Source organism: Periplaneta americana, chromosome 11 (genome assembly GCF_040183065.1).
Source record: "Periplaneta americana isolate PAMFEO1 chromosome 11, P.americana_PAMFEO1_priV1, whole genome shotgun sequence".
Classification (NCBI taxonomy): domain Eukaryota; kingdom Metazoa; phylum Arthropoda; class Insecta; order Blattodea; family Blattidae; genus Periplaneta; species Periplaneta americana.
Genome location: NC_091127.1, coordinates 128,213,862 through 128,241,822, shown reverse-complemented (window position 1 = coordinate 128,241,822; position 27,961 = coordinate 128,213,862). Strand labels below are relative to the sequence as shown.

General features: G+C 37.0%; 1 protein-coding gene across 4 annotated transcripts in view; it reads left to right on the top strand.

Moving 5' to 3' along the window:
- The first annotated feature begins 17,987 nt into the window (after positions 1-17,987).
- Ten-m (teneurin transmembrane protein Ten-m) overlaps positions 17,988-27,961 on the top strand; it is a 978,623-nt gene continuing 968,649 nt past the window's right edge. For all 4 annotated transcript variants that reach the window (XM_069840033.1, XM_069840032.1, XM_069840029.1 and 1 more), the window contains exon 1: positions 17,988-18,099. In XM_069840033.1, the coding sequence (XP_069696134.1) occupies positions 18,036-18,099 (64 nt within the window). In that variant the 5' untranslated portion in view covers positions 17,988-18,035. The remainder of the gene's footprint in view (positions 18,100-27,961) is intronic.

The following is a 27,961-nucleotide window of genomic DNA, read 5'->3' as shown; positions in this document are numbered from 1 at the left end:
TATTGCAGGAACAACGACGATATAGAAAGAACAGAACGATAGCAGAAGAAAAACATCAACAGACATAACGTCGGCATGGTTAACTTAGTCGGTATAGCTCTGGTCATCTCTGCTCGAGGTTACGGGTTCGATGGCATTTAAATGTGTTTAAATGCGACAGGCTCATGCTAGTAGATTTACTGACATGTAAAAGAACTGCGGGACAAAATTTCAACACACTGGCGACGCTGATATAACCTCTGCAGTTGCGAGTGTCGTTAAATAAATCATATTTCTTTTCAACAGACATTACGATTTTAAGACACTGACCAGGTGTGCACTACGAAATGAAAGAAGAAACGAGGATAACTAGAAAGAACTCAGAGTGGAAAATTTTAAACTATGAAATCAGAGAAAAGAGAAATTGAGCATTTATGTAGCATGAACTAAAACGGTATTGCAAAAATAGTGTTGAGTTAGGATTACTATGGAGGGAAATGTGAAATCGTGATCAATGAAAAAGAAATTGTGTGAGCTCAAATTCGTTGTTCACTTATCTCATTCTGTGAGTCACTGTATAATTAAAGAAAATTAGGACATTTTGAAGGAAAAATAAAGTCGAAAATGTACGTCATCTGTTAGTAATCATGATGATGGAGGGAATCGTAGAGTATTCCTGAAAATGAGGCTTAACAGCAGCAGGGATTGGTCTGCTGGAAGATATTGATCGTGATGTAGCTAATAGTGAGCATGGGAAACCTCAATAGTACAGAAGATCGAATCAGGGATTGCGTAAGAAATGACTTCGGTGTGGGCTGGTGGTCGAATCACAACTCCATAAGAAGCCCGTCCTTGAAGGCAAAGTGCGAAGACCAATGCTCAATCTTCGAGAATTGAACGTTTCAAATTTAGAATTGCCCGAGGTCTAGCAATGAGTTACATTAGGAAATAGAATGGTGGCAGAGAGGCCAATAGTACAGTCAACTCTGTATACAGTGAACTCGGTGAAAGTGAACATTCGGCTATAGTGAACCTAAATCGTTGGTCGCGAACCCGCATACATTAAAAAAGTACATCAATATTTCCGTTTATAGTGAACCCTCGCTTCGGTTATACTGAGCCTGAAGTTACAAGAGATTTATCCTGACAAATTCTTATTTAAGTCAGACCTTCGTGTATGAAATTGAAAGAATGTGTTGAGAACAACATTTTAAGTTTCTTACTCCTTTAGTCAGAGGACAAAGGTAGGATTAGTGACTCCTAGACAATGAGCTGTACTGTAAATCCAGGCAATGCGTGACGAAGAGTTGACATTCTGTTCTCAGGTACACTACTCTACTATTATTCTAATCCTCCGCCGTCAAAGGGTTGCCTTTTGTTCTCAGAAATATTTCCATTATGACGGATAGTATCGAAACAACAGAAAATGAAATTACCTTCTTTTATTAAAATGGGACGGATATTATGTCCAGAGTATAAATGACAGATTCCGATGGCTTTCAACTCCGTCAACCCCCTCCCAGTTTTCATTAAGTGATTCTGGAAATTCCAAGGCTAAGTACGCAGTCACACCATAACAGCGTTTGTCATTTCTACCTGACCAGTCTGTTTCTAGTGTTCGAACAGTGAACGTACTGTATAAAAATGTCGAAACGTAAAGTGTTTTCTTTGGAAGATAAGGCGAATATAATAAGTGACACTGAACGTGGTCTTTCGCAAGCGGACGTGGGTCCACAGCATAGTTTAAGTAAATCAACTGTGAGTAACAGTATACAGTGTAATCCATTCCACAATAATGAAATATTTTAATTACTGTATAGTATTTGATTTTCTTGTTCACAATTTCATTCATTTCTGTCATTTAAGGTTAGGGGAGAAACATTTCGGATTTAGTGAACCTCGGATATAGTGAACGAAATATGCAAGTACGCATAGTTTCACTATATCCGGAGTTGATTATACTTGGAAATAGTCTACCCTAACCTTCATATTCGCTCACTATAAAATCCATTAGTACGCTGACTCGCTGATTGTCGGGTTTCCAGCTAGAAAAGCCAACATTCTTTATAGTAGCGTAAATGTGGTATACTTCGTGTGTTTTTCGATTCTAAAATGCAGGTATCCGTGGGGGATACGTTCCGAAACCTACCGCCGCGCCGATACGCAAAACCGCGGATAATAGCAAACTCTATAGTATCCCTTTGGTTTGTTGCTATTGTTATGAGTAGACAGTGGATGCGGGATGACTTATCGTTGAATGTAGGTGCACATTTTCTATATGTTACATTTTTTTTTCATTCAGACCATTGGCTGAACAGGTTTTAAACGTAAACAGACGACGTCAATATGCTACTGTATCTCCGTACAGTTAGAAGGAAAAGAAAAATAACGTACTGTAGTATATGCCTTGCAAGGTTCAGTCCTCGTCATCATTGCTGCAATTACCAGCGTTGCAGTAAACGACGATATATTCTCGTAAGTTGTCGAAGCTGAATCGTCTTCGCCTATCGCTTAAACAGTTTTTGTATCGAGAGAATTTCTGAAGAAAACCTCTTAAATGGGGATCACTCAATTTCTTTGGAAGAATATTTGCACTGAGCATCATGTTGCACGTGTCGTTAGACCTGCATAACTAAATGATGATGATGATGATGATGATGTAGATGGTTTCTCAGATTTCATTTCAACGCATTTCCTGTGCGATGCACTGTTGCAGTGTTCTGGTTTTTATTTCAATTTTACATACATTACACACGATATTGTCTTCGTTAATACATAAAATGTCACTCTCATACCTCCTAATTGCATTTCGTATCTCTAAGCGAATTTAACGTTTTGACTTCGACATTATGAATGGATCAGCACTACACTATTCAACTCATACTAAATACTTGAGCAGGATAACACAACTGCACACATTGCGTTGCAATGTTACTATGAACGGACCGGGGTTCCTTCGTTATGTACGCTGCTGTAACACAAAAGACGGACGACGCGGCACGTGCCATATACTCCGATACGAAACAACTTCACTTTTCCTTAAGTCATCCCGCATTCACTGTCTAGTTATGAGTATCAGGACAGTGAAAAGTAAGTAGTGAAGGTAATGTCGCTAATGACAGTGTTGTTAATTGATATTACTACAGTCTAAATTCTAGATTTTCTATAAAACTCTTAATATTAAAACACTTGGCGCTGAAATATCTGCGGTGGGGGAGGGAGTCCTCGATGTTAACCGCGGATAACTGAAACCGCAAATATAGATTCCGCGGATATGGGAGAAATATTATACTGTATATCGACGTCAGTAGCCTCTGATATTAAAAATGAAGGTATTTAAAACAGAAAACTTTTTTTCAGCGACAGATATGCAAGTTTTTTCACGAGGAGAATCTTACAAAGAGTTTCATTACAAAGTAATGGTAGTCTGTATAGCTCAATTGATGAATTGTATATGCTGTAAATTGTATAGTCGAAATTATTCAATTGTATAGTAGTCTGTATAGCTCAACTGATGAATTATTTATGATTATAAATTGAATGAATCTACTTGATATTAATTGCACAAATTTGTATAGCTTAATGAAAGTATGCTACTTTGTATTGTATATATTTATATAGTTTTGGCCGATGAATTGTATATGCTTTAAATTGAATAGTAATCTATATAGCTCTATTGATAAATTGTTTGTGTTTGTAATTTGAAGTAGTTTGCATGATATGTATTATCAATTTCTGTATATCACAACTGGTTGAATTCTTTGTGCCTTAAATTTAATTAACTTGTTTTATATTATACATGCAGCTCAACTGATAAATGATCGTTTGCGTTTGTAAATTTAATAATCTGATTGGCTATGTATTGTATACTTTTAGTAGAGCCATCGATGTAGCTTAGTCGGCAGACTCGCTGGGCTGGTGATCCGGAGCTGCGTTCGGGCTTGGGTTGGATCCCCCTTTGGTCTTTGGTTTCTTCCGAGGTTTTCCACAGCCGTGGGACTGAAGCCGGATGGTCTATGGCGAGTCCTTGGCATCAACCCCTTTGATTAGATTACCCCCCTTTGATTTGATTACCTGGTTGGGTTTTTCCGAGGTTTTCCCCAACCAAAAGGCAAATGCCGGGTAATATTTTGGCGAATACTCGAACCTCACTACCTCTCGCCAAAATATTGTAAAAAATTGCACAAAATTGTAAAAATTGTAGAAAATTATTAAATTGTAAAACTATAAAAATTTGTAAAAATTGTAATTGTACTATTGTAAAATTTTGACTTGTTCCACATCTTAAAGCTTCATTACTCATGTAAGATCTATGGAATAAAGTAAATGAATGACTGAATGAGTACAACAGAGAATAAGATACAGTCATTTGCGTAGTATTTGTCCTGTTGTCGCCATCTGTTCTCTTGTAGAAAATATAAGATCGATCACAACAGACAAAATAGGAGACAATGTATCGGGGACAGGACGTTGATCGATCTCAAAAATAAATTACCTACTTTTACAAATAGCGGGATTTCCAGGTCATGTGGTCAGCATGACGTAAAGTAAAATCTTAAAACAACAATGACGAACACGGAAGAAGGAACGCATATCTAGTCTCTCTAATATCAACATTCCTATCGTAAATCGAAACAGGGTCCTTGTAGGTTTGTATTACAGCGAAGGTCTTCGCTATAATTCTTTATTTATACTGGCAGAGTTAAGGCCATAGGCCTTCTCTTACACTCTACCAGGTCACAAAGTATACAAGCACTTAAATTTAACAAAAAGTTAAAGAACAGAATACTAACATATTACAAAAAAAGTAATAGCATAATAAAATCGACACTAAACAACATGAAAATAATACCATAATAGACAAAAAAAAAAGGAAAATACATTGGAATACAGTACAAGCAACTCATTTAGTACAAATGGTTAATATGGAAAACGTAAGGAAGAATATAACAAACTGGAATGTAATAAAATAATAATAAAAAAGAAAAGAAATACGAAATTTAAATAAAATTCACAATAAAAAGGCTATGATATTAAAATTCATCGGCTGATAAAGAGAACAAAAAGGGGAAAGGAAGCAAAGAAATATATAGCCTATATTAATACAAAACTATCGCAGAGAAAAGGGCTTATAACTGAAAGGAATCTGAATTGAAAAGTGCAATTTTAATTTATTTTTGAAACTAGACAATGTCCGACAGTCTCTGATATATATATATTGTAAATTGTAAGTATATTGCTCTGATTGTGCGTTTATAGAAAGTATTTTAGTAAATGTTTGCGTATATCTGTATGTGTACCATATTTAGGGATTTATTTTTGCATAATAATAATAATAATCATCATCATCATCATTATCATCATCATCAACATAGTCCTTGCAGGTATTAGGCCTAGTGGCCTGTTACGGTCTCCGTCCATCTTTTTAGGGGGCGTCCCAAAGATCGTCTTCCATGTGGTATATAGCGGGGAATTTGTCTTGGGAGACTGGAACGGTCCATTCTATTGACATAGTTAAGCCATTTTTGTCTATAGTGGTTGAGATGTTCATAAATATGTGTAATTTTCAATTCTTTTCTAATTAGTTCATTCCTTTTGTGGTCAAGCAAGCTGTAGCCGGCAGTCCTCCTTAGAACTCTCATTTCCGCAATTGTTAGGCGTTGATCATCTGAGTTTCGGACATAATAATAATAATAATAATAATAATAATAATAATAATAATAATAATAATAATAATAATAGCGATTATGATGACGACAAGGCGCCCACGTGTCGTCGTGATGTCGGACTTGTTACTTGGCGAGAACGACTAGCAGAAATGATCGCCGCCCACGAGAACTCTCTGATGACCAAGAATGGACAAGTCCACCTGAGTCACTCGCCTCCATTCTTTGTAGCAGCAAGTCTTGACGAAATAGCTTGGAGCCAGTGTTAAGAGGCAGCTACATCATATAATACAAGCGAATATTGCCGTAAATTGGAATGATTGAGCATTAAACGATACTATTAATGGTCTGACGATTAATTAAAAATATTCTTATATAATTTGTATAAAATTCCTCCATATTCGCACCCAATAATATGCATTCTTCACTATCGTAACTCCAGTTTTTATTCTTGGAAAATGCAGAGTCTTACGGTTTGTGACTGGAAATCATATTTAGTGTAGTTCATTTGTGATGAAAATTTAGTTTGAAGTCTGTAGATATAGTAATGCCACTCACGGAACGTAATTATGTCAAGTAGGTATAAGCAAAGAGAGAATATTGTAAAGAATCTTTCAAAATGGTCAGAGAAGCTTTTATAATAGCTACACTGTCTTTTTTCCCATTAAATTTGTGATCTCTATGCTCCAGATACACTTGATTCTTGTATTGTATTGTATTGTATTTATTTACATTCCATGATATTCGTACATCGCTTCACAGCTAGAATATGGAACATGTCAAAAAATCTTAATAGTACTACAAAGTCTTAATTAAAGGGTTCAGAATCATAGTGGGCCAAGCGCCATATATTAAAAGCGTAGAGAACAAGAGTTAAAAATTGATTACCATAATTCAATTAAGCATATAGCAAGTAATATAAAGTATGCACATTAAAACTAAATAATATACCAATCTTTATTAAACTATGGTATTCATTTAACTTTAACCGTTGCTTTCTCCGTTTTCAATAAATGGCGCTTGGCCCACTATGGCTCTGAACCCTTCAATTATAGTCACAGTTCAGTTGAAAGATATACAGAAGAGTTTTACAATAGGCCTATATTAGTACAACGCAAGGGGTTGTTGAATGCCATAAATTCACCTACAGAATAATAGGCGTGGGAAATTAGGTAATTCTGTAATTTGAACTTAAAAAATCGTATGTTTGAGTGTGATTTATTAATAACCATTGGGAGGCTAAACAAATTTTTATTGTCATATAACGCACTCCTTTTTGGTAGCACGATAGACTTGCCGATGGAGTATGAAAGACATTTTTGACGAGTATTTATGCTATGAACTATTCAATTAGTTCCAAAGTTTTCACTATTACGTACAAGTAAGTTTTTATTAATGAAAAATATACTAACAAGCCATGGTCCATCACGATTCTCTGGATTTGGCACCTGTTATTATTCTAATTACTCTTTTTTGTAGTATAAATATACTGTTACTATCTGTAGAGTTTCCCCAGAATATTATTATAATATTAACTTACTTACGGCTTTTAAGGAACCCGGGAGTTCATTGCCAACCTTACACAAACCCGCCATCGGTCCCTATCCTGAGCAAGATTAATCCAGTCTCTATCATCATATCCCATCTCACTCAAGTCCATTTTTATATTATCCTCCCATCTACGTCTCGGCCTCACCAAAGATTTTTTTCTCTCCGGCCTCCCAACTAACACTCTATACATATTTCTGACCATCTCAATCGTCTGGATTTAATGTTATAATTATGTCAGATGAAGAATACAATGCGTGCAGGTCTGCGTTGTGTAACTTTCTCCATTTTCCTGTAACTTCATCTCTCTTAGCGCCAAATATTTCAAAATTCATTACCGAGTGAAAGTATGTAAAGTATATTGATTTTAAGGAATTGATATTTACTATATCTCTTGCATAAATCTAATAGCAAAACATGCAGAATTTAGTTTGGGGATAATTTCTTTAATATGATCTTTTTTATTTAAAATATCGATTTGTAAGCCAAGAAATTTGGTTGTAAGTAACTCACTTGCTTCCTCAATCCTGTTAATTGTTTTTACAACGGATTGTTAATGTTTAAAGCTATGAATACATATTCGGCTATGACTTTAAAGAGCAGAACTTATTACATCGATTAATATTTGTATGCATATATCTAAATGATTGTTTCAGCAGTATTTAGCTCATCTGATTATCATGATAAAAGCTGAGTGATGTACCAGTTGTTAATGTGGAATTATATACCGCTACTCTTCCAGTTCAATAAGCTGAAGTTTAAATGTGCTTAATTAAATATAAACTGTAAAATTTTCCGTTTCAAATTTTCACCAACAGTTTCAAGACACAAATATCCAGCGGCAATATAATCACATGATTCAGGTCAATATTTAATCTATATTGAGCTCGAATGATTGGTCAGATATCAAGTCCCTGTTGAACATAGTATAAATTTTGTATAATTTTCTGTGCTGACTAACAAAAGAGAGGCGTTCATTCTGGAGCGGTATTATTGAAGTTATTGCAGATACATGTTTAAATAACGGCAGGAGAGATGGGAGTGCATTGAAACAAAACTCTTTTCAACTTAGTCTTTTCTTCGGATATATTTCATTCCATCTTGCTATAGTCCCGCCGCTCTTATTTCCGGCAGCTGATCACGTTGCAGGTCGGCTACATTTAAACGTGTGCGTCTTTTCATTCGCTACTGATGACGTTATAGCACTTCCTAAGACTCGATAAATACGTACTTAATATTATCGTCCGCCATTTTGGCTCTTTCGTTGGCGTTCGCAGAAAGCACACGAGAACGTTATTTACCGCTCAATTATTTGCTCAATTACACTGCGCTTGATTTATTATCATAGGAGCTACGACATGATAATGTTTAACGGTGAGGCAAATACGAGTAGATTTCTTGTCTGGTAGCTCGGCAACGAAAGAACTAAAATGGTGAACGATACTATCTACCTAGACTTTATAGAGCCTTCACTTCCTAAGGCGTAAACAAAGAGGAGGAGTCACGCCGGAAATAACGACTTGATTTTAGTATTTGAATGCGGGTGCCGTGGTAAAATTCCATAAAATTCACTTCCACTAAATATCGCATAGGCTAACAAATATCCAAGACTTAATGAAAAAATCATATCATTGCCTACCTTCTACCAACAAAATAAAGGAAAGAATTAATGTTATATAAAACAAAAAAAATTGATATAGCCCTATATATAATATAAAAAGTATTACGTAATTTTTCTTCTTCTTCTTCTTCTTCTTATTCTTCAATTCAAGGGATAGGCATATGCCTGTTCCGGCTTCATAGCGTATCCGTCCAACGCTTCCTAGGTCTTCCCGGATATCTTCTCCCTCTAGGTCTATAATTCATCATTCTTCTTGGGATTCTCTCTGGTGTCATTCTATTGACATGTTCTACCCACTGATTTCTATAATTCTTAATTTTTTCTTCTAGGGAAAAGATCATCAATTCTTCTCTTATTTCATCATTTCTAATTTTATCCGATATAGTACACCCCTTGACTGACCTTAGAAACTTCATTTCAGCGGCCTGTAATTTTTTACTGTCAGCTGCAGTCATCGTTCAGGTTTCTGATTCTTTTGAGCCAAATTACATAATAGAGAATTGAAATAGTAAAATATATGGAGTCCACAAAATCAGCAATTTAAACAATAAATGGAACCAACTAAAATAACCTCTGAGGTCAGACCTTCAGCCTGCTATCAACCAGGTCCGAGTTCGAGTCGCGATCAAGCCTAAAATCCGTAGTGCCGCTTGTGGCAGACAAGCTTGCAGTGGAGCTTTTCTCGGGGTTCTGTCGTTTCCCCATATTAGGCATGTACATTATTCCATCAACATTTCGTCGTCATTCCATAGCATTCTTCGAATGCCGGCTGGCGACACACGGAGGGAGCTATCTAGGAATGAGTGGGGTTGCCTGCATGAAACTTGGGTGCGCAGCGAACCTTAGTGTAGTCAGTCAGCCGGTGTGGGTTTGGAATGCGCCTAGCTTGAGGCTTAGCGCAATAGACCTCGAGAGGTCGCAGTGCTTTGTCTTGGTGCCCCCCTCCTGGAATTCCATTCAAACCAACTAAAATATCTATTACAGTAGAACTTATAGCGACCTCGTTTTGTGCGACGCCTCGCCTATAACGTCAAATATTCTGTGGTCCCAACTAATTCCCCATAAGACATATGCTTTCCTACCTTGCTTAATACGACAAACGCATATGCGTCTACCTCGCATATAACGTCATTTTCAACCTCTGTTTGGAATAAGATTTTCTAAGAACCAAAGTATTTTAAGACATATTTTGTTGAAATCTGACTCTGACAAATTCTTTACAGTCTCCTTCTGTCATAGACCTCTGGAATGCAGACGGATTCCCCACCCCATTGTAACCTTCCCGAATTCATGCGGTATTATAGATCAGTTTCGACAGGAAGTTTTCATTAAGTGCACGCATTTTAACGCAGTATGGCTATGGCTACTAAAAGAAATGAGTGACGCTTTAGAAGTCATTAGAATTATGAACATGTTCTATGAAGGTAGGGAAGGGAGCAGTGAAATTGCAACTGAAATTATGAACATAGAACGTAATTTAGCCCTAGAAAGTGTGTATTGGGAAAGTAGAAGACAACAGAGTAAAATGACTGATTACTTCACTTCTAAGTAAAGTAGTTTGGAGAGTACTGAACAAACTGTTTTAATACTGTATTTATAATTCTAGGCCTACGTGTATTTTATTTTTGTTCATTGTAGGCTTAAAAGTCAATACATAAATAAAAAATAAGTCTAATTAAGTTTGTTATTTTTCATTTTCCACCTCACTAGAATGATAATGTGAATCTCGGTTACTACGACACTCATTTATAACAACATAATGTTTAAGGTCCCTTGGATGTCGTTATAACCAAGTTCTACTATATTTGCAAAGCAAAGTCAAAAAACGTACATTTCCACAAATGCTATTGCTTTGCCTTTTGACTTTGCTTTGCAAATGTTTTGAAGCAGTACCACCTACTCAGCAAAATTGTCAATTGCTTTTGCTTTGTTTTTGGCTTACGCCTTTTGACTTTGCTTTTGCAATATTTCTGACAAGATTACAATTCCACGACTTCTTCGTCGTGCTGATGAGAACCGAATAGTTCGAAACCGGAGATTCGCAAACTGAGTAAAAGAATATCGTTCCATTTTGTGTATAACTGGCCAAAGACTTTGGGAAATCCAAAGATTGCAAAGGATAATACCAAATGCAATTAAAGGATTATACGTTTGGCAAATGAAAACACAAACTTGTATTTTAAGAGTATAAACTCTATTTTTTGTTTTGCGTTTTCTCTGTTTCGGCTTCAGTTCATCTCTTCAGCTAGAGAAGTGTGATGACAAAAATTCTGTCGATCACTACTCTAGGATTGAGTGGAGAAGGAAAAATCTCTAACGAGAAATTCCAAATTGTAGAGATCTATTATTTGTTATTTTACGACACTTTAGCAACTACTATCGGGTGAGATGAAAGTGATAATGCTAGTGAAGAGAGTCCAGGGTCCAGCGTCGAAAGTTATCCAGCATTTGCTCTTAATGGTTTGAGAAAAAAAAAACGGAAAAACCTCAACCATGTAACTTGTCCTAATTAGAATTTGAATCCGGGCCCACTCGTTGCACGGCCAGGTATGCTAACCGTTACTCCACAGCGGTGGACCAAAGGACCATCCACGGAAACTGACTGGTCACAGCCTTCTTATTACTCAGATGTATCCTTCCAGTGTGTTGTATATTTGAAGAAACTCGTAGTGACACGGATTGGGTCCACATCCAACTGGTTAACGATCTTAAGAACTTTGTTTGTCAGACACACGATGAACTTTCTTGCAAAGTACGAAAGTTCTAGCATTGAATGACATTTAAATAAAACAAATGAATAAATAACATTATTATTAGTAAGTATTAGTTAGTAAAAATTAATGATATATTGATAACAACACAAAACTTGAAGACGGAATGATAAAAGCGTCCTTCTAATAACCATACTTATGCATTGTGCACCCCTGACTGCTGGGGATGCGTTGGGTCGTGGAGTTTTTAACTCTGGCCGGCTTACGTGTGTGTGTGTGTGTGTGAATGGGGCAGACCCTGCAGAACGTGAGCAGACCGACAAATTGGAACACAATGCAACAGGGAGGTCCAGCGATCGGAAGAGACTAGCAATAGGTGAAAACTTTGACGGTAGATTGGAGCAGTGGCGGAAAAGGAATGACAGGGAAAACCGAAACACCTGGAGAAAATAAATTTAACATGTTGAAATCTTTCTATCTTCGTGGAAGATTATATCGTCGTTGTTCCTGCAATAATTCCTCTATGCAAAATATGAAATTTTTCAGTAGGAAGAAAAAAACACATTCATTCTTCTATGGCAGTAGTGCATAGGAGATTGTGAATTCTTACTTTTTCGAAAGAAAGAAAGAAAGAAAGAAAGAAAGAAAGAAAGAAAGAAAGAAAGAAAGAAAGAAAGAAAGAAAGAAAGAAAGAAAGAAAGAAATATAATTAAGTTAATTATTAGAGCAAAAATCTGAAAATCCATAAATATGTCACATAAGAGTTATTGCCGGAACAACGACGATATGATTTTTGCTAGCCAACAGCAGGAATCGTAGATGATATAAACACAGTCTACTATATACAGTCACGAAGCTTGAGTTTTGAGGGTGCTAGAAACAATAGATTGTGACGGTACTATTTTGCATTGCCTGTATTGAGGTGATATTAGCGATCCTAGTGGTGAGCAACTACCTAATATTTGCATATTTATTACGTATTGAGCTTCGCGACTGTATATACTAGACTGTGATATAAAAGTGGCTCCAGCCAGAGTTGATTCTTGTGGAATAAACGTCAACATTGGTAAATTTTTCAGGGAAAGCACGTCTTATCTTTTATTACATTATATTATATTCTTTAACAACGGTCGACTGTGAACTTACACGAGATATTGAACGTATGGTTTAGCCCCCGATTAACACCAACCAGGCTTTATCTGAAATTATAAAATAATAAAAAGTATAATAAATGTAGTTTATTTCATACTGGCATTCGTATAAAATGTACGAAATTAACATTTTAAACTGAGGGAATATTGATTAACTTTTCGCGTGTGGTTTTCCTAAAGGTTAGCTTAATTAGAGGATATAAACGAACAACGCACAAATATTATATTCTGAAACATTATATAACGCTGCATAAATATTAGCATTTATTATGACATGGAGCAAATATGACAGTGGATTCAAAATATAAATAAAATAAATGAATATATGTATAAGTCCTGCCCAGTCTGTAGAAAATGGAAGACTCGTAAAAGTAGCAATTGAAAAAAAAACATTAAAACAAAACTGTTTTATAATAATAATAATAATAATTATAATAATAATAATAATAATAATAATAATTACAACACAGTGTAACAGCCAATAAAACAGAAAGATAGTACAGAGTGACGCGTTACGGCGCTGGTCTTCTATCCATGCGGTCAAGTTTCGATCTCTCCAGGTCGTAATGGAATTTGTAATGAACAAAGCAGAGGTAGCAAGAGGTTTTCCCGTTTATCAACAGTAATCTCACTAGAGGTTTTTATTTACCTAGAGAAAATCAAAACTCGAGTGGGATTTAGTTGACTATTATACGATTAGAAGAAAGTATATAAATATTAGAATAAATAAAGTACTATAATACAATAACATATTAATTTACTTACAAGAATACTAAACTGTCTCGAAAATGCATTATTGTATCATCTCATAATTACAGATATTCCGCTAGATGGCAGTAGTGCGTTATGATGAGCTGTTCTCTTGTCACCGGTTGTGCCAATTATACCATCTTCATTTAATTCTATGGACGATTACTATATTATTATAATCAAGAAAGCTTTCTTGATTCAGTTTCATTTTTATTAAAAAGTTGCATTCCACTTCAATTATCAATATGCACTATATTAAACAATATCTGATAGTGACTATCCATAATCTCATACAGAACTTAACTTAAATAATGTAAAAAGATAAATAATATAAAAGTTTTAATTGAGGATGATGAAATAAACATGAATCATTTTAAAAAGTACAATTATTGAAATTATAGACTAATCTTGGCAAACAAAGAAACAAATAGCCCACACATGTGGAGTAACGGTTAGCGCGTCTGGCCGCGAAACCAGGTGGCCCGGGTTCGATTCCCGGTCGGGACAAGTTACTTGATTGAGGTTTTTTCCGGGGTTTTCCCTCAAGCCAATATGAGCAAATGCTGGGTAACTTTCTGTGCTGGACCCCATACCCATTTCACCGGCATTATCACCTTCATCTCATTCAGACGCTAAATAACCTGAGTTGTTGATAAATCGTCGTATAATAACCTACTAAAATAAAAAAAAATTCAGAATAGTCTGTACTATTCCTCCTGAATCGTCCTACATATTATAATTGGAAAACCCTTAGATACAAAACTAGGCAGCAAGATAGTATTACCACAGTCTAGTAGTATATACATTAACGAAGCTCAATACGTAGTAAATATGCATCCATAGACAGTTGCTAACCACTAGGATCGCTATCCCCTCATTACAGACAATGCGAAATAGTATCGGCACAGTCTATTGTTCCTAGCAACCTCACAACTCTAGCTTCGTGACTGTATATTCTAGACCAGTAGTGTCAGAGTTGTAAGCTCCAATACCGGTTGTGGAGCTAGATCGGAGCTTGAACTTGCTTATGTCTGTGGAAACACCGGAGCACGCAACCAGTCTAGTGGAGCGCTCCGGTCCTTTAGTCCCTGTCTGACATCGCTGTTCTAGACTGTGGTAATACACGAAGCTTGAGTTGTGAGGTTGCTAGGAACAATAGACTGTGCACGTACTATTTCGTATTACCTGTAATGAAGCGATAGTAGCGATCCTAGTGGTTAGCAACTATCTATGGATACATATTTATTACATATTGAGCTTCGTGACTGTATATACTGGACTGTGGTATTACCACGCAGGCAAGAACAAGAATATAACTTGACTGTTCATGTCCCAAACATTTTTTCAAAGCGCGTGTTCTGTAAATGACCGAGATTAACTCTGTCCATATTTGGATAACGCTGTCGAAAGTCTTGAAGATATAGAGGGAAGCCACAAAATAATCAATCTCGGGCACAGAGCTCCTGACCTTCAAAATATTAAGCCTACACGACATGAGATTTCTCCCCTGTCATGTAGACTGAAACAGCCGTTTTGTGTGTAATGAGCTTAGGGCTGGCTGCCAGGTGGGAAGCGTGGCCGGGCAACGTGCCTCCACCCCAAGGACGAGGATACGAGAATTGGTACGGAGGCAGATCTTAGGACGCGTAATTCTTTTTCTTATATCGTTGTCATGGAAATATCATCTGTGCTTATGTGCCCTGGCGTAGAGTTAATGTGGCTCTTTTTCTGAGCGTATTATTATACTGTAGTCATTCACTTGTTTAATACTGAAAGTAATAGTATTCAATTTCTTATTCTACAAGTTACTGCCTCATACGCAAAAAGTTGTATGTTACTTAAAAAAGGTTAGCATTTATGGTGAATATGTATGTGTGTTATGTAATGTATTATTATTATTATTATTATTATTATTATTATTATTATTATTATTATTATTATTATTAAATAGGTTGCAGCCGTCAAATTACTCTTCAAGGAACGACCACTCATATAAATTGAGGGAAGGAAGACAGAGGACGGACAATGGAAGGTTTTCTTTTCTCAATCGTACTATCAGGGACTGGAATGCTTTACCTGCAGACTTACTAAAGGCTTTGGCAATAACCAAAAATGTATTTAAAAATAGGCTTAAGGACTTTACTAATAAAGGGTAGTATATTATACACACTATTTAAAGGGTGTAATTGATATTTGTTATTGAAGTGTTATATCAGTGAAGTGTGTTGTGTCAGTGAAGTGTGGAGTGTGTTGTGTAAGTGAATTGTGTTTCTGTCAGTGAAGCTTTATAGTTTATAGTGGCAGTGCAAAGTATTTGAACAGTGAAATGTTTTTGAAGTGTTAGTGAAATCAGGATAGAATCAGTGAAATGTGTCGTAGTTCCAGTGCAATGAGTGAGTTGTCAGCGAAATGAGTGTAGTGCTGAAAGGTACTTGTGCAGGTGTGAACATATAATACTCGTGGGTTTTAGTCTGAACTTAGGGTTAAGATACAAATTAGATTTACTTTAAATGTTATTTTAAGTGATCGTGCTTCATTTAATTTAGGATGCTCCCTGTTAGTATTATTATTATTATTATTATTATTATTATTATTATTATTATTATTATTATTATTATTATTATTATTATTATATGGTATCTGTTGTTCAAGCGGTATAGTTTTTAAAATTATGAATCCAGGTAATTCGAGTTTGATTGCAGGAAGAGAGTGAAAATATATCTCAATGGCATAGAGATTAAGTGTGTGTGCTTGTACTATGTGTAGGGATAGGATTTTTGTGCACTGCAAAGCATTATTGCTACTTCGTATACATTTACCCACGCCCCCATACACGTCGGGTCTGATAAAATGTCATCTGTGTTTGAGTATGCGTTCTGTACATTACTGTTGGAAAAGCGTGGTTCAAAATGTTACGAAATTTAAATCTTCCAATATTTATCTAATCGTACCTAAAGAAGGCAAGTAGCAACCTATTGAACCGCGCGCCGGGAGTTTTGCACGTCCAAGTTGCCGTTATCAATAGACGCTGCGTTTAAATATTTTGTTTTGTCTTCTTTGAGTGTAGTAAAAATTGATATGTGTTGTAGCTGTGTAGCTATTATTGTCGGACCATCGGATCTGTGCCCCCGTATGATATGCGAACTGAACCCTAATTCCTTCTCGGCCTCGGTAATTCATTTCTCTCCCTGCATTCCTATCTCTCTCTTTTCTATCTCTATCTTTCTGTCCCCCACTATTCACAATTTTGAACCTTCTTGCGGGACAGTTTATTTGCACTTGCAGTCCAGTGTTGGCAACTCAACATGAACACTGTAGCACGGAGTGGCGAAAGAAATATTAAGCAAGTACGTAATAGTATTTTGCAACTCAACATGAACACTGTAGCACGGAGTGGAGAAAGAAATATTATTAAGCAAGTATGTAATAGCATTTTGCGATGAAGAGAAACAAACAGGTCAATATCTGTTTCCTATAAATCAGGCAACGAAAAGACCAGCTGGGATCACAGGTGACGCTTATTTTATTTCAATTGATTACGTATTAAAATTACTTAACAAATACTAATAATACAACATTTTTATGTAATTTATATAGGCAGCTTAGAGCGCCTAACGAAAATCAGGAGAGAGAGGGTCTGTGCAGGAGATGAAAAGCTAGAATCACCAGGAAGAACAGACCAAGGGAACCTATAATTCTTGTAGATGATATGAACCGATGTATTTTAAGACGAAAGATACAAGAATTTTATACCGTACAGAAAAAAGTTCCCGATATTGAAGAAATTACTGAAGGTTGCGAGAGAAGCAATAATTTCCAAGGTTGGAGAGAAACGCTACGGAAAGTGATTCGAGATATGAAATTTAGATTTAAAAAATGTAGAATTACAAGATGTATTTGATTGAAAGAAATGACGTTATTTATGACACCATTTGATGGAAGTTTGGCATCATCCCTATTCGGCAAGGTTCGTGGCCTGCTGTTTGACGTGGTGGGAGGAAAGCGGGTAGAATGGAGTGAGTATAGGCGTTAACTTTACCAGGAACGACGACAGCGCTGAAGGGGCACAGATCCGATGGTCCGACAATAGTTTATAGCCCCACATTGGCAGTGATAAACGCGTGCAATATTCGTTCAGTGGCCGGTGGATACTCTACCTTGTCCTAAATTTACAAGAAGTAATACCACCATTATCTGTAAACTGATTTTTTTTCGTTTTCCCCCCTTCCCTCTAAATGCTAAGAGTGTCTCCACTCATCTTCGGACCTACGATGCAATTAAAAATGTATGTTTCGGATCAGCTATGAAAACTTTTATAAGACATTTCAATATGGGAATTTTCCCTCCATCTGGCAACGCCGTTAACAATAATAATTATGGTCGCGGCCTATCTGACAAGTGCTTGAACAGCGTGAAGAACACGGTATGGAAGAGCCTCGAACCAGCACGCTACTCCAGATCCTCACGGATCTCCAACAAAGGCCCGCAGCACCTGTTGTGGATCGGCTCGCTCCTCACTCGCCGCTGCTGAGCCGCTCGCCGCTCCTCAGTTGTTCGTCGTCTCTCGACTCGGACGGACGTGTGTGCGTGTGTGTATGTGAGTGAGAAGATGGGAGAGTGCGCAGGCCTGTGGCTGCAGGATGCGGACTGCACGTGCGACAGATGGACCGTTGGTGAGTCTCAAAGAATTGTGTCACACTGCGATAGTTTGTAAACAGTTTGTGTCAATCACGCAACAGCGTCATCATTGCAGAATTTTCTCATGAAATAAACAATTAGTAATACACGCAAGTGGTAAGGCGCGGCCTTGATGCTGCATGGAAGCTGAAGTCGTGATTTCGTATCCCGCCTAGAGGATAACGCATTGCTTTATGCCACATACCATTAGTGTTGTGAAGGATATCTTATATTTCTGGACTAGAGACAGACCGATGTGCATAATTTACTTAGCGTGAATTCTACAGGGACATCATTTTATTTTTACTAACATTTTCAATATTAACTTGCCTATGCCTCTGGATCAACGCCGTTTGCTACGCCCTTCCACGACTGGAGTTCGATGATACTGGCGTAATATACAAACAAATCACTTTACTAGGTATAGGAGGGAAGAAAAGTAGTTCATCCATTTACGTAAACTAGAAAATATCGCGCTTTTGAGTTTGATAATTTTCATTAGGGTTTTGTTTAATCAAAATACAGTACTGCATTAACAATGAGTGTTTTTACTCACGAACTGAGCTGTCCATGTGGAAGTATTCATTATGCAGTGTATATTATAATGTCTACAGCACATTAGCGTACAATATAGAGAATGAAGTTAAATTGAAAAATAATCATAATATGGATATTTAAACACATTTTTTTTAAATGGTGGCCGTTCATTTCGATACAGACTTCAGTTCTAATGTGCATATTATCGCACTATAGACTATTGTACCTAATCCCAATTACCAGTTTCGTCCTTCGTACTAGTAACTCATGTTGAAATAATTCTGTACCTACCCTATAAAAGAGTACCTTAGGTACTGTAAATTCAGTCTTCACTTCTGCCCGATCCGAAACTATAAAATTACTCAGACATACTATCTACTGTCCGTCCAAGTGGTTATGTCGTAGGGTCATAGAAAAATCACGTGACAGTTAATTACTTAACGAGGCCCATTTATTTAAGTTATTTTAAACAGTCGTATAATATTACGTAGACGTTCAATTCCTAACAGAAATTAATGTTCTCAGAAAAGAGCTAAGAGAGCCCAGCCACTAGCTGGCGAATAAAAGCTGGTGGGGGAAACCGGGATACGACGTAGGCAAAAGGACGACAGTACCTGTGCGAAAATGATTCAATATTGAAAGCTCTTTCGTCACTGAAAAACGCGAACATATTTTTGGAACGTAGGCCTACTGTTTAAGATGACCGTAAGGCTACTATGACTGTATATGCGGTCTTGGATCTGTGTGGAGGACGGTTGAACTTCATTAGTAGAAGGAGTGGGAGTGAAGTACATTAAAAAACTCAGGTACAATAAAAATTGAAGTAAAAATAAAATGATGTCCCTGTATAAGTGGTGTCATGGAATAACCGCTACATATTTCCTTTTTTTTCCCAGTGAAATCCTTCAACTGCTGAACTGAGAACGTACGTCTATTGTTACACATTGGGATAAGCATTATTACATCCCCCGACATATGGAGTGGTGCAATTGACATACTTCTTTTCGTAATCATACTAATTTTTGTAGGTTCGCTTAGGTTAGAGTACTGTTACAGGTTTTTTTTAAGTGCCTAGCGATGTACACGGTCATTATTTACACTCATTACTAATATTGTACGTTTGTTTAATGTATTACCTACATGAACGACAATATTCTCATAACTTACTTACGTTTGAGCGTTTCGCGTCACTCATTTTACGCATGACAGGTACGCATTAATGGTTTCGTGCGGAAATAACAGGAGGAAGAAAAGCTATTCCGAAATCTAATTATAAGTTTCATGCTGGTCAATACCATTGCAAGTTAAACACTTCACCTAAAATTAGTGGCTCAAATTAGGTTCACAGTCCAAATGTTAAATAGTATGAAAAAATCTTGATCTGTTAGTTCCCCTATAAGTACTGTTTCGCTCATAAATCTAATTAAAACAGACTCTATGAATATGAAACAAAAATGAATACTATAGTAACTGAAAACATTGCTTCTGACACAACATATCTCGATTTTACTCAAACACAGTGCGAAAATTTATACACGAATCACTTATTTAAGTCCACTGCTGTAGAGTAACGTTTAATATGCGTGACCGTGAATGAGCGGGCTCGGATTCAAATCCTCTTGGGACAAATTATCTGATTGAGGTGTTTCCGAAATTTTCCTCTGGACTTATTTCTCTAGTATTATCATCATCTCATTCAGACGCTAGATAATCACAGAAGTTGATAAAGCGTCGTAAAATAACCAATTAAAATCACTTATTTTTATGAAGTGATATTGTGTATTATTGGCGGCTTCTTCAGTCACTTGTATGATAATTATAGGCACTAAGTACTAAGTCAGGTATGCAGAATTTTTAAACTTCGCTTTCTTTATTTATATCTTTAAAGCGTTCCTTTTTCGTACCAGTCATGTACACCATATAATAATAACACTAATAAAAGTAAGGCCTAGTGACGATGATGATGATGATGATGATGATAATAATAATACTTAACTAAAAAATGTCTTTTAGAGATCCCGGAGGTTCATTGCCGCCCTCACATAAGCCCGCAATCGGTTACTATCCTGAGCAAGATTTATCCAGTCCCTAGTCTCAAATCATTTTGATATTATCCCCCATTTATGTCTCGGCCTCTCCAGAGATCTTTTTACCTCAGGTATTCCGACTAACACCTCATAGCCTATGTATTTCTGGATTCACCCATACATGCTACATGCCCTGTCCATCTCAAACGTCTGGATTTAATATTCCTAATTATTATGTCAGATGAAGACTACAATGCGTGCAGTTCTGCGTTGTGTAACTTTCTCCATTCTCCTGTAACTTCATCCCTCTTAGCTCTAATATTTTCCTAAACATCTTATTCTCGAACACCCTTAACATCTGTTCCTTTCTCAAAGTGAGAGTCCAAGTTTCACAACCATACAGAATAACCGATAATATAACTGTTTTATAAATTCTAACTTTCTGTTTTTTGAAAGTAGACTAGATGACACAAGATTCTCAGCCGAATAATAGCAGGCATTTCGGATATTTATTCTGCGTTTAATTTCCTTTCGAGTGTCATTTATATTTTTTACTGATGCTCTAAGATATTTGAATTTTCCACCTTTTCGACCTGTTGTAATAATAATAATAATAATAATAATAATAATAATAATAATAATAATAATAATAATAATAATAATAATAATAATAATAATAAAATAATAGTAATAATAATAATAATTATAATAATAATAATAAATAATTTATATCTACTTAATTCAAAACCTGTCACAACAAATAATATTCTGCTACTGGCTAGCTCAGACTGTAGGAGCATTGTCTGCTGATCCAGAGGTGCTCTGGCGTGGCTTCGATTCCCGCTTTTGCTCATTACCTGGCTAGGTTATTTTCTAAGGTTTTTCCCCAACTCTAATGGAACTATTAGGTAATCATATGACGAATCCTCGCTCTAATGTTGCCAATTATCATCTCGCTAGTACCAATTCTGTGGACTCTATATAAGTTAGTAGTTGATACACATGCGTAAAATAACTTACTCAAAAACATGGCAAAAAATAATGAGTAATGATTCTGTATTGTGGGACTCTGGGTGGTGTAGACAGTCAACCCGTCACACAGACGATCCGGGTTCAAGTCCCTGTCATGTCTGGAATTTTTAATTTAAAATCCATAGTGGCACTTGTTTCGGACAAGGTCGCAGTTGGATGACTTCTCGTGGGTTTCCTGTTTTACCATGTTAGGCAGCTACATCATCCCGTCCAAGCTGCATTCCATCATCATGGCTCATAGTATTTTCCTATCGCCAGTTGACGCGCTTAGTCGACTGATCCAGGGACGAGCAGGATTGTCGGCTTCGAAACCTGGATACTTAGCGAACCTTAGCCTAGTCAGCTGTTGTAGATTGGAAGTGTGCATAAGCTGAGCATCGCCGCGTCTGTGGATTAAGCACTAGCTCGCTGGTGCGCCAACCAGACAGTCTGATTCTATTCTCGGCCATATCGTCATGGAATTCGTGGTGGACAAATACGTTGCAGGTTTTTCTCCATGTACTCCCGTTTCCTTCTGTCATTCCACCAACTCTTTTCGCCTTTCCTTCATGATATCTATTACCTGCTAAAGTTAAAAATAGGCTGGGTCGGGTAGTACGGCTTTCTGATGCTGTTATAGACAGTGGTGTATTCTTAAACAAAAAAATGTCCTGTCTCTGAGATTTCGGTAGTACAGTCCGCGTCACCGTTTTTGGCGTGTGAAAAAGTAATGGGAACGTTAAGTTCGAGTGTTTTACATTTACCGCAGTCAGTCTGAGAACTGTGTTTGGCAAATGGCTGATGTGACGTGTTTAGGAAGTGATACCATTCTCAGCTGTACTAGCAACATGCTCACAAACTGGACACTATATATCTAGGACACACGCCAAAAATGCTGGCGCCAGCATTACCGTAGTAGTTGCTTTCGTCTTCATCATCATCATCATCATCATCATCATCATTATCATCACCATCGCCATCACCACCACCATCACCATCACCAATTCCGGAGGAATACTCCTGGAATGTCTGACGAAAATAAAATACGTGGGTTCTAGTTTAGATATAGAGAATGTTAAGCCAGTGGAGTAGACCTCATTATGAAATTGTTTAAATATGAATAAAATAGGTTGTGATTTTTTATAAATGGAACATTTGACGATAATATGAAAATAATAAAATTGCCGTGGCGCCGTCCGGCCTCGAAAATAATAATAATAATAATAATAATAATAATAATAATAATAATAATAATAATAATAATATAGGCCTAATAATAATAATAATAATAATAATAATAATAATAATAAATTGTAGGACACTGATGATAATTTTTATAATTCATATACAGAGTGAACCGTAAGTAATGTCACTATTTTCAGGAAGTTATTCTTTGAGATATTTCGAACAAAAAAGTTTAATACAATTTTGCTCGTTTTTGCTTCCTTTTTTTAGATAAAAATTGTTTTATATGAAACATTTCATAGCGTGTTTTGGGAACGCCATTGATTGAATTCCCAATATGCTCAATCAATTTGAGAGAGCAGTGTATTATGATAATAGGCTTAAATGATTAAAAGAATTTTACCTTTGCCTTTTAAATGTGCAGAAATTTCACCTTAACAAATATGACGTTTCGTTGTGAAAATGAATTTTAAAACGTTACATTTGTTCGGAACAAATTTCTGCTTATTTTAAGGACAAAGCTAAAATTCTTTCAATCATTCATTAACATAATAAGCTGCTCTCTTAAACTGACTGAACATATAGGGAATTAAATCAATGGATTTCCCAAAACACGCTATGAAATGTTTCATATAAAATAATTTTTATCTCGGAAAGAAAGCGAAAACGAGAAAAATTATATTAAATCTTTTTGTTTTAAATATCTCGAGGAATAACCCCCTGAAATTAATGACATGACTTACGGTTGGCCCTGTGTATTGCTTATACAGAGACATCACTTTATTTTTACTTCAATTTTTAGTGTACCTGAGTTTTTCAATGTACTTCACTCCCTCCCCTTCTACTAGTAAACTTCCAACCGTTCACGACATAGAGCCGAGGGCGCGTAAGCAGTACTGAGTTAGCGAGTATAGTACGTTTCAGAAATATGTTAGCGTTTTCCAGTGACGAAAGAGCTTTCAATATTGAATCATATTTTCGTACAGGTACTGTCGTCCGTTTGCCTACGTCGCATCCCGGTTTCCCCCACCTGCTTCTGTTCGCCCCTCTGTTAAGCCTAGTAGCTGGGCTATCGTAGCTCTTTTCTGAAAAAATTAATTTCTGTTAGAAATTGGACGTCTACGTAATATTATACAAGTGTTTAAAATAACTTAAATAAAAAGGCCTCGTTAAGTAATTAACTGTCACGTGATCCCCCCCCTTTCTACGACCCTGCGACAAAACCACTTGAACGGACAGTAGACAGCATGTCTGAGTAATTTTATCTTTTCGGATCGGGCAGAAGTGAAGATTGAATTACAGTACGTAAAGTATTCTTTTATAGAGTAGGTACGGAATTATTTCAACATAAGTTACTCGTACGAAGGACGAAACTGGTAATTGGAATTAGGTACAATAGTCTATAGTGCGATAATATGTACAAAAGAATTGAAGCCTGTATCGAAATGAACGGCCACCATTTTCAAAAATATGTTTAAATATCCATATTATGATTATTTTTCAATTTAACTTCATTCTCTATATTGTACGCTAATGTGCTGTAACAGTACAATAAACACTGCATAATTAATACGTCCGATTGGATAGCTCAATTCGTGAGTAAAAACACTAAGTGTTAATACAGTACTGTATTTTGATTAAACAAAAACCTAATGAAAATTATCAAACTCAAAATTGCGGTATTTCCTAGTTTACATAAATGGATGAACTACTTTTCTTCCCTCCTATACCCAGTAAAGTGATTTGTATTTTACGCCGGTATCATCGAACTCCAGTCGTGGAAGGGGTAGCAAACGGTGTTTCCTGTTTCAATCGTTAATAGAAAGGTATAGCCAGGTTAATATTAAAAATGTTAGTAAAAATAAAATGATGTCCCTGTAGAAACAGTTCGGTTAGCGTGGATTGTAGTAAAAAATATCGGCACTTCAATTGACTTGTAATCATGGCGACAGTACAAATGAAGACGTTTAGTTGCCTTGAACACAGAGTCAGAGCCACTCTGTGCATGTATCCTCCCTGTCTAGTAAATAATACAACCAGTGTGTATAGTCTATTGATATGCAGTTGTTTAAATATGTTAATAATGTCGACGCAAATATACTCTGCAGTTGATATGAGTGTCACGTAATCCATGATCTTCCCTATTTAATTCTCGCAGGAAGCGGACTCATGTCCTTCAAATTTCAGAGGGTATTGTTCTTATTGACCCCAACGGAAAGGAAAAATGAAATGAATGAACTTTGATGGGTGGATCTATAATCTTGGAGTTACCACAGACATATTAGGCCACGCGGTTTCCCAGCAGGTATCAAACTCAAATACCTACCAACATCGGCGAGAAATGGTATCTCGCCTTAGGCGTGGTCCGCATTGTCCATCGATCCATTGTTATGGAGGTTTACAGAGAAAAAGTTATATCTGTCTTGCCCATTGCATCTGATATCATGGAAGCACATATGCCATACTATGCCGGAAAGAATTAGATATGGAAGGGAAGTGAAAAGCGTTGATGAAATGAAATGTGTAATATTGAAGACAACGGGAAAACCATCATTCTGTGATCTTTTCCACCAGTACCACCGATATCAACGCAAGAGATTGAATCTGAGTTACCGGAATGTTAATTAATCCTTGATACTACAGCCTATGAAGGGCCCAGACCAACCAGTCGCCTGCTGGCCTCACGTCCACATGCCGAAGCAGAGGTGGACGATCATTCAACCAGAATGGAGGTATCGTCTGGTTAGCACGACGATCCTCCCAGCAGTTATAGCTGGTTTTCATAACCGGATTTCGCTACCTATCGTAGCTCCCCAAGTGCATCACGATCCTTGGTGGGCACCGGTCTCATACACTGGCCGAAATTTCATGAGAAATTTCTTCCCCCAAGAGGACTCGAACCAACGCGCATCCCGTAACGCGAGTCCTAGGCAGGATGCCTTAGAGTCCAGTGATCGTCAGCACTCGCTGAAATGGGTAAAGAGTAAGCGGAGCAGCGTATTGTGCCCCGTCGTGCAGCAGGAAGAGGTAGAGAGCATACCCGCCAGCAGCTACGAATACGCCATAGAGCAGTGTCTTCTCCGCGGGTAAGAGACGCTAGCCCTAGGGTGCTCTGTGCTGATGACCGCTGCCTAAGACAACGACGTCACGGTGCGGGACTCCGAAATGTTACCCCGAGCAATTACTGAGCTATCGGAGGGCGAATAATTGTCAGTGCTGTATTTCTAAACTATGTCATGTAATTCTAATGGGGAAGGGCGAAAGCTAGCGCTATGTCCACAGGAGGCATTTTTACGCTGACCCCAGTTAGGCGCATACCCCCAACCAGCTGACTACACTAAGATTCGCTGACTATCTAGGTTTCAAGCAGGGAACCACACTCATCTCTAGATCACTTTCCTCCGTGTATAGTGAAGGTCACATAAGAACAGTTCCTAAACAGCAAATATTGCCGTCTTGTCAGTGTTGTCAACTGTTACCAGATATCACACGATCCTACGTACTAAATGACTTATTTACTTAGCGTACTTTGTGTTGGAAGGCTATTCTAAGTAATTAAATAATTTGTAACATATTTTCATAGGCAAACTATACGAGAAAGAGTTCATGTCAAGTATTTTGTCTAGCAATACGGAATTCATTGGTTTGACTAAACAATTGACTCACGAGACCTAACCTAAAAATGAATTTTGTTTCACCACATGAAATTATTAGTACTAACTTCGAAAACTTACCTGACTATAGTTTTCAATTATAACTACAACGCAACACACAAAATAACTATTATGTATTAATATTAATTAATTATTAGTATGTTCAAATTTCTCTAGCTTCCAGAAACCGGCTCAGAAATCTAGTATAATTTTAATTTCATGGAACTCCAGTACCGACAAATATAATCGATATTTGTCTAAGCTGCCAACATACTAGCCTAGGTCGGCCTTATAGGCTTTGAGGTTAACAACTTTTCTCAGGTTTACTACGCTGCCATCTAGTTGTTACATAAGGAGTCACGTCATAATTCCCATTTGAATTGTATTAGCGACTCTACTGCCATCTCGTGTTCGTTTATGGCGGACGAGTGGCGATCTTGGCGGTTCTCTTCAAAGTGCTGCCGATCTTAACATAGCGATGAGTTATCTATTACATAATATGATCTAGGATACCAGTTACAAAATCACTACCATTTGTAGTATTTGTCAGTATCGAAATTTGAAACGAAGTTGGCAAAAGAAAATTCAACCTGCAAACTAGAAAATCACCACAATCCACTAGCATATGTAGTAATGTGAGAAAAATGGTTAGGTTTCACCCTTAGGGTATGAAGTAAGCTGACCGACGAATGGAGAATACTATCGAACGGTATGGTGTTGATACCTAATGTGAGAAAACCGGAGAATCCCGAGAAAACTCAAACTGCGACCTTGTCCGCTACAAGCTCCATTATGGATTTTCAATGAAAAGTTCCGGGCTTTACCAGGACTTGAACTCTCATCGCCTGCGTGACAGTTGAATGTCTAGAGACCACCCAGCTACCGCTACTTCTAAGTTATAACAACATCCTATTATTTGTATTTGTGTGGAAGTTCGACAACATATTGTTATGACGGCATTAAAGCATTTATCTGTGCAGGGTGTTCAAATTCCGCATTAGAAAAGAAAACAAAGATAAACTTTGCTCCAGTTGTAATGTAAACATTTGAATGCAGGACTGTGTCATATCCAGGAATAACGGATTTGCAGAGTAAGTTACCAAGAAAAGAAGGAAGTCATTATCTTCTTGAGGTTTTCGCTATTGAGCTGTAATACAGACTGACAGATAACCAGTGGCGTATACTGGTTAAAGGGTTTGGGCTACCGCTGACCCTATTATTACACAAAATATATCTAACAATTACTTTAATTTTAATTACTATGGTAAAACTAATAATACAAAATTATTACATTATGTTATATTATAAACTTTTTCTTTTGTAATTTCCTTGGGCTACCGCCGGTAGCCCCGGTAGCCCGCAAAATACGCCCCTGCAGATAACTTACCATTTTAGTAGTTTTCATGATTTCGTAACTTTTGTTGGGAAAGCCCGTGGCCCAGGCA